This window comes from Dryobates pubescens, chromosome 8, assembly GCF_014839835.1.
Source record: "Dryobates pubescens isolate bDryPub1 chromosome 8, bDryPub1.pri, whole genome shotgun sequence".
Lineage (NCBI taxonomy): Eukaryota > Metazoa > Chordata > Aves > Piciformes > Picidae > Dryobates > Dryobates pubescens.
The window spans coordinates 11,279,064-11,291,164 of NC_071619.1; the positions used below are offsets into that span (position 1 = coordinate 11,279,064).

At 42.9% G+C, this 12,101-nt stretch overlaps 1 protein-coding gene across 3 annotated transcripts in view; it reads right to left on the reverse strand.

Annotated features, from left to right (window-relative positions):
• The window catches only part of CNNM2 (cyclin and CBS domain divalent metal cation transport mediator 2), a 131,878-nt gene that overhangs the window by 22,119 nt on the left and 97,658 nt on the right, over window positions 1–12,101 (reverse strand). For all 3 annotated transcript variants that reach the window (XR_008462362.1, XM_054163709.1, XM_009908131.2), the window contains exon 2: window positions 4,310–4,453. Coding sequence is in view for 2 of the 3 variants with exons in the window: in XM_054163709.1 (XP_054019684.1) it covers window positions 4,310–4,453 (144 nt within the window). In the remaining variant the exon portion in view is untranslated. The remainder of the gene's footprint in view (window positions 1–4,309; window positions 4,454–12,101) is intronic.

Genomic DNA, 12,101 nt, shown 5'->3' on the forward strand with positions numbered 1-12,101 from the left:
TACACAATACCAGGAACTAACAGGTTTCTAAAAAACCCCAACCAAACAACTCTTCCCACATCACCTAGCTTTTTATATATGAATACTTGTAGACCTTCAACTTTCCATGGACAAGCCTCCATTACAGGACTATCACAGACTCCAGAGCAACACAGTGAAGTACCTACTGTAGATATCTAAAGCTCATTCTGTGAGCACTGCAGATCAGAAAATTTGAGATACTTGTTCCAATAAACACAGAGATGAATGATTAAGATCTATGTCCTTTTTTGTCTTTGAAACCAGAAACCTCTTCCCTTTGTAGCACTTTACCCAGGACTTGCACTGCATCAGGGGCTGCAGTTTCTCTTCCAAAAGCAGGAATAGAAACCACCCAAGGGTTACAGACTGCAAACAATACCTGCTTTAGGAATATAGTCTGAGACAGACTTCATCTGTACATGCAGTTAAAGGAAAGACAGATACCAAAGCAACATAAAGTGAACAGGAGAAAGGTTCCCCAGAAGCTATCCCTATGTTCTACCTATTTTAAGAGCAGAAATTGCTTTGTTTCTGAAAAGCTCAGAGAATGCTATTTTTTTCACAGTGCTGTGGCTTTCTCACAAGCTTCGTTATTGGTCTCTTTAAGGAGATAAAAATCACCACAAATACAGGTTTTGTTCCTAGGACAGGGAAATGTCTCTTCAGTGGGGCAGTAAAGCATCTCTGTTTCTCCTGTGAATGAGCTGTGCCACAACAGGATTCACACTGCACTTCTGGTACTTGAAAACAGAGCCAGCATCACACTGTGGGAAGATGTCTTAAATCTTTCCATCTGCATTCTGTCCTCAAGGTAAGAGACCCAGGCTATAAATCAAACGATGGGTGATTTCAACTCCTCCTTCTGTTGCCTGGCAGCTTGTCCAGAAACCTTGCCCCAAGCAAAATGTGACACAGTGAGAGCAGGGCCATATGGCTTAAAGCCATTATCTTGGTGAGAGGCCTCGAGCATAAGCCCTAGGAGGAGAGGCTGAGGGAGCTGGGATTGTTTAGCCTGGAGAAGAGGAGGCTCAGGGGAGACCTTATTGCTCTCTACAACTACCTGAAGGGTGGTTGTAGCCAGAAGGAGGTTGGTCTCTTCTCCCAGGCAACCAGCACCAGAACAAGGGGACACAGTCTCAAGCTGTGCCAGGGGAAGTTTAGGCTCGAGGTGAGGAGAAAGTTCTTCCCAGAGAGAGTCATTAGCCATTGGAATGTGCTGCCCAGAGAGGTGGTGGAGTCACCATCCCTGGAGGGGTTCACGTGGCATGTGGCATGTGGGTGAGGACATGAAAATGTAGTGCAAGCTGATGCTTACAACCAGACTGTTTGTCTGCAACATGCAGAACACAAGGGTATCTTAAGGTGTTTAATTTGTAGAAATATTCCAGATTCTACATGGGGCAAACCTCCCTGAATCTGTAAGAGAGAAAACCAGCAGCATTCCAGTTGCATTTCAGGGGTGATTAAACTTGTTTCCCCTTAGAAAGAGCTAACTAAGATAGGCCACTAGCCAAACCTGGGTCAGAATGGTAAAATCCATGTTCCTCAAGTGGACTCTGTGGTTAACACAGAACATATAGTTTTCTGTATTGCACCTCTGAGAAGATTGAGAGATACTGTCCCACCATGGCAATGGCCCTAGGCGTGCAGGACAGATTCCTGTAGTGCATCAACCACGAAAAAATGCTCCAATAGTAAGAGCCAAACACACTGACAGCTCTTCATAGTGACACTGGCTGAGATGTAGTCAGAGCTTCCCTGTGTCATAACAGAAAACTCTTCTCTCCTCCCCATCAGAATCCCCAATACAAAGTTTCCTGCTCAGAAGTACTAGGACTATCCAGATGTTGAAAGGTCAGACATATTTCATAGTTTCCTTGCTCCCATCTTCCCCTCCTTGCTCCCAATATCTCTGCTAGCTATAAGACATAGGAGACTGTAACAATCTGAAGAAATAGCACACATTTATTAGGCACCCAATGCTTGATGAAATTCAGCTGCAGAGCTTCAGCAGTGAGAGCAGCTTTCAGCTAGAGCTGTAAATACACAATCCCTTCTACCCTAACACAGTGGAAAATGTGTTTTTATGGAAAGAGCAGAAAGGCAAAGCTCCAACACCAAGGTCAGCCATTTCACCCAATTTCAAGTTTCCATCAAAACAGAACATTTTTAAAACTTCAGAACAAAGGTGTAGCAATGCTGCCAAAGTTTTTCCTAAGGTCTACTTTTAAATAAACACCTAGCATGGAGTAAATCAGTCTAAAGGTTTCAAGTTGGCTCATTCTGAGCTGAGCCAGCCAGCTTGGTCTTATAATGAGGATCATCAGAGAATGATGATCATTCATGACTAGATGGGGTTACTAGCAGTGACACACTGATAGTAACACATCAGACATGAGCTGCCTTAAGGTATTGTGGACAGTAAGCTACCTTCCCATCACTGGAGCACATTCCCACCACTACACCAGTTGTGGTTATAGGACACTAATCTGCCCCAACCCAAAACCTGTGGCATTTTCTGCAATCCTCCTAGCTTCTCTGGATTTCTGCTCTATCCCTTACTGCTACAGTTTCCTTCAACTGAAGGGTGGAATGACATTGAGAACCTTGCAAAGAAACTAGAAGTTCATCTTCATGGTGTATAGCAGGAGTCACCCTCCAAACTTCCTGCATTCTCCAGGAAGCCTAAGAAGTTAAGTTTCCCTCCAGTTCCGAACCAGGAATTTTCCATAGTAAATCCTTCCCAGAAAGGAAGGTTTCAAAAGGAAGGTTTCAAATGAACTCATGTTCACCAGCTCTGTTTTGTTAATCTAGGAAGTATTCTAACAGTAAAATTAAATTCTCATTTCATTTCCTTCTAACATGCTATTAATGAGCAAAGCTTTTTTTATCCTGAAGAATAACACTGCATGATCCATGTTTCTTTTAACAAACAAGGGGAAAACACAACATTGAAAAGCATATGCAATGTCTTTTCATTTGTAGAAGCATGCAAGCATCTCAAAGATGCTGAGACAATGATAGGATCTGTTTGGAGCACAGAAGGAGGTCTGAATTCAGCATTATGTTGTAACTGATTAGCCCAACAGTGAGGGTACGAAAAGAAATTGATAGGAACTGGATTTCTGTGATTTGCATAGTAATCAGAGTGTTCAGCACACTGTAAAACACAATGCAATTTACATGAACCTTGGGGCACATAAATACTGGCAAAATACTCAGCAGCTACAGAAAGTAGTTCAGGCAATAACAATCTATAAGGGAAAATACAAGTAGGGTGCTCATTTGGCTTTTGGTTTGGAGGGAGGGTAGAAGATTCTTGCACTGGCCTCTAAAAGATGCTGTAGAAGTGTTCAGATCCCTTTCATGAGGAAAGAAAAAGACAGAACAGCCAACACTGTTAAAGATATTTAACATTACTGTTTGTGCTATGATAGAACCTGGAGATATCCTTGTGCTACACATGAACACACAGTAAAAACCAGCATCTGCCAGCAAGTGATCAAAGCACAGATGGCAGCAGACAGATGAAGAATGACAGACAGGAAGTATTGTGTGTACAGGCCAGACTATGTAGATGGAAGAGATGCAAAGATACTTTAGGTAACTGACCAAAGACCAGACAAACTCTAAACTGGAAAAGAAAGGAGTCCAGATATCTCAAGTTCAAGGTAATAGATGACTTGCAGCATCATGTTCCTCAACATATGTTAACAGAAAGGAAGGAGTCTTACTGAGTGATAAAGAGAGGAGCCATTCAGAACATGCTGGTTTTCAGCCTTGAAGATGACTTCTATTCTCAGCTTTTCTGAATGAGTGACAAACTGACAGTGTAAGGAGACTACATTCTGCTTCCTTGAGGCACAATGTTTGCCTGCCTTCTTGCTAAGGTAGGCAGTAGATGAACTACAGGCCCTTGAGGCTGAAAGGGGTTAGAGGAAAATGTGAGAGTTCATGAACATTTTAACAAAAAGATTTATTAAGGCCACTGGGATGTAGAACAGATAGCAGGGCAGACCAGACTGCTGCAGATGTAAACCTTCTTGATGGGAGGGTCAAACACATAAACCTGTCCTGTTTCTGAATTAGTACAGCATAAAGGGGTGAGGTGCCCATGCTGCAAAACCAAAAACTACTCTGACCATGTGAGGGATCTGCAGGTCACTTGACCACTGATATTTTAAATCAGCAACTTAACATCTCCCAAAACCCAGCTATTAAATGCCACTGCTACCGTATGGAGGCTTCCCTCTTAATCTATACATGAAGGGCAAATACTTTTACTCACTGTACAGATCTGTTTCATCCAGAATTTCAGACTTGATGATTTCTTCAATCACATCTTCTAACGTGACAATTCCCAGGACTTCATAAAAAGGATCCCCTTCTCCTTCATTGTTCACTCTTTGTACTATAGCCAGGTGAGACTTGCCTGCAAGGAGACAGATCAGCAATTTAGACACTTCAGACATTCCTGAAAGGTCAGAAATTACAGCAGAATTGTAGACACACAGGTGTAAACAAGGAGACAAAAAGGTTGGTGTCAGGCCTCTTAATAAATTCTGATTTCTCACAAATGCATTAACAGGTCACATAAATCCACCTAGTGCACTAAAGGAGAAGGGATAAAGAGGTCCCTCTCTAATGTCTTTCCCAGTGAAACTGTCATTCTGGCATTGAATTCACTACATTATCTTGTCAATAGTCGTTCCACTTCTTGTCTTACAGGTTGGCAGAGAAATGCCAGGCTGGAGTCCTCCTTTACAGCAAGCTGCCATGGACGTTCTCCTCAAGCTTGGAAACAATAGCCACAATGCCCAAACCACAGAAGCAAGTGGACAAGGTAGTGTGGGGAGAAGAGGCCAGTCCAATCCTTGGGTTTTACTTTTTCTACTCCCTCCCTCAAAAACTAATTTATTTAGCTATGCTCCATAAGGAGGAATGGGGGGGGTGTAGGACTCAATTAGGAGTTTAATTAATTAAAACAAAGTGACAATATGTGATCAACAAAAAGAAAAGCTAAGATGAGATGCACTAGTGACTCTAAAGATGCCTGAGTTGGGTATCATTCACAGTGTGTTCTGAAGGCTTTCTGAAGGCTCTTCTGCCACAGGAACAATGGTACTATAGTCACTACCCTTTGAATCTGCTTTAATATCCCTGGTTGCCAGTTTCCCCAGCTGATTCTCCATAAAGCTGTGTAAAAAGTGCATTCAAAGGGTTCACCAAGCACATGTAGCATTTTGAAGTGTATGTAGGGCAGATACCAAGATGCTATCTGACCTATCAGGAGGTGAGCAACGTGGTCTCACATTCTTCTTCACTGGGCTCAAAAACAATACTTATCCCCACCCGTGGAAGATAACCAAAATAGTTCCATTTGACTTAGACCCCCTTTATAGGCAATAACGCCTGCATGTTTCAGCATTCAGATTATTAGGCTAACAAGCATTCCAACTATTCCAACCCAGGCTTACTCATGCTTGAAGAATGAAAATATCCTGAACAAATTAAGACGAGGGAGGAAAACTTATCAACTACTGATATAAACACTGCATCAGGTCAAGCCAACTCACTTTGGTAAGTTTTTCACATCTGCTTTCCCAGGGACCCAACACAAGCAGTAAAAAACAAATTCTTGGTGAATGCTGTCTGTCGAAAGTTAAATTCTTTTGCTATTCCCAGCTTGTGATCATTTAAAAGGAATTTTCCAAAGCAGGGTCTAATATTAGACTCAAAATGAAGTTTCCATTCCACTTAGGCGATATTCTCACCAAAGTAACTACTGCATAATCTGATTGTCTTGGAGCTACTCGTTTAGATGCAGATGGACATACTTTAAATACCAGCTCCACAGTACTGCTGAGACTTATCTTGAGGAGACCTTATTCTACAGTGAATTAAGAGAAGGATGATTTGTGATTCTAAAGTATCAACATTCATATTGTACTGAAAGTCTTTCGCCGTGCCAGGTTTTATTTCTTTGCATTCCTTGCAAGACTTCCAGCTCTTTTTATTGCTCAATGAACAGCATTTGGGGGGGGGGGGGGGAAAGGTGACTTAAGAAAAACCTGAAAGATTAAAGTACTATTATCATTGCTTCCCCCTTGTAATACATTACTCCAATTATATACTCTCAATATAATTATGTTCAAGGAGAAACACGGCACATAAAACCGACACGCTGGCAAATCAAATGTTGTAATTCATTTCCTTCTGCCTGCTCAGGTATTAGAATATTTGCTTTCAAATCAAAAGGCATGAGTCCTTCAAGAACCATTTCTACCACCAAACAGAGCAGTTCATTTGCACATCACAAAATCCTCTGTTTAATTTCTTACTTGTGGGGATGCACCTTACTCATTCAGATACAAATCATAGAATCATAGTATCAGTCAGGCTTGGAAGGGACCACAAGGATCATCTAGTTCCAACCCCCCTGCCATGGGCAGGGACACCCCATACTAGATCAGGCTGGCCAGAGCCTTGTCCAGCCTGGTCTTAAACACCTCCAGGGATGGTGCCCCAACCACCTCCCTGGACAACCCATTCCAGGGCTTCACCACTCTCATGGTGAAGAACTTCCTCCTCACATCCAGCCTGAATCTCCCCACCTCCAGCTTCATTCCATTCCCCCTAGTCCTATCACTACCTGATATCCTGAGAAGTCCCTCCCCAGCCTTCTTGTAGGCCCCCTTCAGATACTGGAAGGCCACAATTAGGTCACCTCGGAGCCTTCTCTTCTCCAGACTGAACAGCCCCAACTGCTTCAGTCTGTCCTCATAGGAGAGGTGCTCCAGCCCTCCACAAGGATCACCTCTTCTCACTTATTACTAAATGGTAAGTGTGCTCAGATCTGCACCAGTGGGTAAAATAAAACCAAACACAACACCAAACAAGGCTATCAACTCAAGTCTTTCAGCTTTGATCAGAATTGCCTTCTCCACTTCAGTACTGCCTATGACAAAACTGAGCTAGGTGCTAAAATTTTACATTTTGAAAAGGACAGTCTGACAGTGGAGTCCTTTATGCATCTACAAGCAGTAAGAGAGATTCATGGAAATGGGATGCAGGAAGAACCTGAGGGGCTGTAACACCATGAGCAGTCGTGCACCATAAGCAGTTGTGCACCACTCCCAGTCACAGAATGAGTTATGTGCCCTTTCCATTGATGTGGTCTTCAGCAACAACTTAGGATCACTGAAACATGTTATGCCACAGCAGCCTGATCTGACCAACCATATCTAATGTTCGTTTTAAAGTTGGGTGCATGCTGTGTTGTGCTCTGGTGAGACCCCACTTGGAGTACTGAGTCCAGTTCTGGAGCCCCAATTACAGGTAAGATCTGGATGTGCTGGAACGTGCCCAGAGAAGGGCCATGAGGACGTTCAGAGGGCTGGAGCACCTCTCCTATGAGGACAGACTGAGGGAATTGGGGCTATTCAGTCTGGAGAAGAGAAGGCTCCGAGAAGACCTAATTGTGGCCTTCCAGTATCTTAAGGGAGCCTACAAGAAAGCTGGGGAGGGACTTTTTAGGGTGTCAGGTAATGATAGGACTGGGGGGAATGGAACAAAAATAGAAAGGGGTAGATTCAGATTGGATGTTAGGAAGAAATTATTCCCCATGAGGGTGGTGAGACATTGGAACAGCTTGCCCAGGGAAGTGGTAGAAGCCTCATCCCTGGAGGATTTTAAGGCCAGGCTGGATGTGGCTCTGAACAACCAGATCTAGTGTGAGGTGTCCCTGCCCATGCAGAGGGGTTGGAACTAGATGATCCTTGAGGTCCCTTCCAACCCTAACAATTCTATGATGCTATGATTCTAAGTGACCAAAATCTGTACCAGCTACTAGTCTCTTATGCAAAGTGAGCTGATAAGGAAATAGTTATAGACCAGTATTGGATATTACACACCTTTTACAATGAAAAATAAGGTTAGAAACATACTTTTTCCCCCATGGCTCTGCCATACCTTCTGTTTGAAGTTTTTCTATTTAACACCCAAAATATAGAGACTATTGAAACTTGCCATTGGAGTTTTTGGTGGGTAGCATTCATGTTCAGCTCTACCTTAACTATAAAACTATAGCCTGCAGAGAGTTTGCCTGTTGATAGTAGAAAAATTATCCAAATGCAGGCTGACACTAAGCTTTCTTTCATCTCTACTTTCAAGATTTCCTTTTCCAGACTTTCAGGAACCTATCACTTTGCTGGGGTCTGATGAATTTAAGGCAATCTAACCAGGTTGCCTCTAAAGGGCTGCTTTTTGCACCTAAAGATTACCCCCTCCTTTGCACTGGCTCTAATGCTTATGCAGTCACTTGATGATCCAGATCAGATCCAAGAATTACATTTCTTGTCATGATCCATACAATGGTTTGCCAGAAATCATCAGACAGCAGAGAAGCAAGCATCAGGACTGATGATGGAGGTGTGACAAAGATGCATTCCCAGACTAGCTGCCCTCTGACTGCTGCACAGATGACTGCAAAATACCCTCCGTGCATGGAAGTAATCAAGGCAGAAAAGGCTAAAGGAAAAGCCAGAGGAGTGCAAAGACTGTTTTATACATCATAAAAGAGCACAACGCAGCATGTGCCCAACTTTAAAAGCGTCCTGTGAGTACAATAATGACTCCTCTGAGTGTTTTAAATAGAAATTGGCTACAACTTTATTCAAAGACTTTATCAGCCCACTGACACTTGTTATACCATTTTATTCAACTGAGAAAGAGCTTTCAACTGTATTTTCCACTCCTAAGGATATACAATGCGTAACCAGCAAGGAGCTGAACAAAGTCAACACCCAGGGAAGGAAATCCAGACTGTCTATACTGTTCCTAGGGCTTTGAGAGCAGAAGACAAATTAAACAGAGAGCAAGCAGGCATGGGAATAAATAATTTCTGTACTTCATTGATTTTTCTGGCCACAGTCTCTTAATGACACTACATCTTTGACATTAATTGTTGTTTAATCACTTGCTTTAAGTGTTGATGCAATGCGATTTAGCAACCAGGAAGCTCTGCAGCACTGCCAGATCTCATGATAAAGGCAGACACTACCTGAGTGATGTGTAATAAGCATCACCAGGGGAGAACTATGGGCAGTGCTCCGACCCACAACTCCTCAGTTGCCGCAGGCAGTGTTTGCTTCTGGCCTCACCTTCCTTTATCTACAGCAACGGTCAGTAACATCAGCAAGAGCCTAAAGAGCTTCTAAGTGTACATGCCTTGAGACACAAGCTGTGACAAATGCTAATCTCTCAGTTACATTCATAGGCAGCTAAAGGACCAAGGAGTTTTGTTAAAAGCAATCCACTCTCATCCTATTGCTCAAAATCCTGTCACTCAGCTTGGATTTTGGCTCTGTACCGCAACTTCCTGGTAATGTATTCATCTAATTAAGAAACATGAAGATGCTCAGTGAAATCCACATGAATCAATGAATCCAGAATGAGCTCCTGGAAGTCCATATGATTGACTGAACTCACAGAACAGCACTGGGAGAAACACCTGAAGTATTGATTCTCTTCCATTTATATGTTTAGAGCAAGGACCTCAGGAGTATTGTCACACAGTTCAAACTAGAGATGAAAACATCTGACCAAGTTCAGCATCTGGTCTTGTCTACATGTAGAGTTTTGCCATATGAATAGAATTCACCTTGTTCTCACATGCCACAGACACACAGGCAGAAGAAATGTATGATGGGGAACACTATGAAGTTCAGTAAATGTAAATGCAAAGTCATTAAATAATCCCTGTGCACTGGTACTGGGGACTGACTGGCTGCACCTGCAGAAAAGTACTGCATGGTCCTGGTGCACAAGCTACATTAGTCAGTTGTGTGTCCTTGCAGCAAGGAAAGCTGACTGCACACTGACTACATTAGTATACATGCAACTAGCAAGTCAAAGGAAGGGAACATTAAGCTGTAACCTGTTTAATATCCCTACAACGACATGGAGAAAAAAACCCAGGAGGTGTTCAGCTGCCCTTGAATTTGCTCATAAACCAAGGATCTGTGCTCTTGAAAAATCTCCCAGCTTACTCTGTTCTGGTTCTGACTGATTTCTACAAAGGTAAACGATTTGGCGTGTCAGAGTGAGATGCACAGCACATTATGCACAAGAGCCACTAAACCCAACTCCCTCTAGAACAGCAATGGCCTACAAGCAATTATACCAGCCTAACAAATGTTTTAGTCAATTTCTTTCCTGCAGCACAAGTTCAAGGCCTTCCATTAGCAGAAATTCACATTCCTGCTGTTTGCTTTTGCCCTCTGATTATTTTTCAGGGGGGAAATCGGATCCCTACTTTCACCCCCAGCCCCCACCCCACTAACCGGTGCACGCCGCCTTTGGATTCACAACGCAACACTGTTTACAGAATGAGGAGAAATTCAAAACTCCTGCACAAACATAGCCTAGATTTAGACTAGGCTTTTCAGAGCCTGCTCTTTCCAGCAGCAAAACACACCATTTTTTAATGCCTTTTGGGGAAAGTAACCCAATTACTAACATTAATTCAATACAGTCACATGAAACTCATCCAGACCCCCAAGGAAAAGAGTGAAAGTACCAGCACAACCACAGGGGATACAGTGATTCTTTGCCTTTAAAACCAGACAGCCTGCAGCCTCGTACAAACATTAACTAGAAACCACATCAGCATTCACAGGAAAATAAAAAAAAAAGTAGCACTTTAAATAGATTCTTTGTGTTAAAGCCCATTTTAGTGGGAGGACACCAAACAAAAAGAGGAGAAAAATTAGGGAGAGTTCCAGAATGACTTCCTGACAATGAATTGTACTTGTAAGCAATACTTTCCCAAGGGAAACAGCAGAAGCTCATTTACTGCAACTTTGAAACACCAACTGGACGAAGCTCCTAGTAAGGAGCTCTACCGCCCTGGGGCAGATGGAAGAGAAGTGATCAGCTAACATTTTCCATCTCCAGCAGCCTATCAGTTGGTGCAGGTGCTCCAGCTCAGCTGCTGCATACTCTTCAATTCATTCTAGTCAGATCTTGGTGAGAAGCATATTGTCAGACTTAGTTCACTTTCCTGCTGCTTCTACATGCGAGAGCACAGTTCTAGAAAGCTGCTACCTGCTGCAGCTCTACATGTGATTGGACTGAATCTGTCAACAAACTCAGGTCAGAATCATCAGTAAAAGAAATTAGCTGGGAACCAGAAATAACTTTAATAAGGAAAAAGGTAATTTAATTTCAACTCAGGGCTCTTCCCCCTTAGGGAAGAACCAGGAGAAATGAGAACATTTAGGGAGAACTCTTAACAGGTGTAGGCAAAGAGCAAGCAGTGGTAGCAAGTAGCAAGCAGAGCATAAGTTTCAGGAACTCCTTGAATAGCAGTAATGATTGCCTTGCCATGGACAGTGTGCCAACGCTTCCCAGTCACACAGTTCTTATCTGGGAGGGAATATGGGCTGGATATGGCTGAGACTGACAATACCCGGGGTCCACAGGCATACAAAATGCACAACACTAGCAGAGCTGCTCTCAGTGATGGCTAGAACATGTGATGTCTGGAACATGTGATATCAGCCTGATAAATGGACAAACACAAACTTGCCAAAACTGGAAGCTAATGCCCTAGAGAAGTATCTGCTGTATCCAAAGCAGGAGAAGAGGCGACAGAAAACATAAAATTCTTTGTGACATGCCTCTGAGGCTCTAACCTGAGTACAATGTTGTGATATCCAGACACTGGTGGCTTGAGATGAGAAACAGGCTGGAAGTTTAAAAACCAAGCCAAGGAAGCACTTCAGGGAGTGCAGCAAACTAAAGCTGATGGAAGAGGTGGCAACAACGAGAAAAGCAAATATTGAGTCTGGAGAGAAACCTATGGCTGTGTGGGCTAACGCAGAACAAAAAAAACAGATAAAATTTAAGATGAACAAACAGAATGCTGAAGTCACTCTTGGTCTTGGTTCAAGTCTTCCACACCAGATTCAAAAGATACTGAAGTGTGACTTACGCCGCTGTGATTTCTTCCGCGCCTCTCCTTCCCAAGGCAAATAATGACCTTTTGGAAAGAATCAGAAGGATTGCGTCTCCTTATT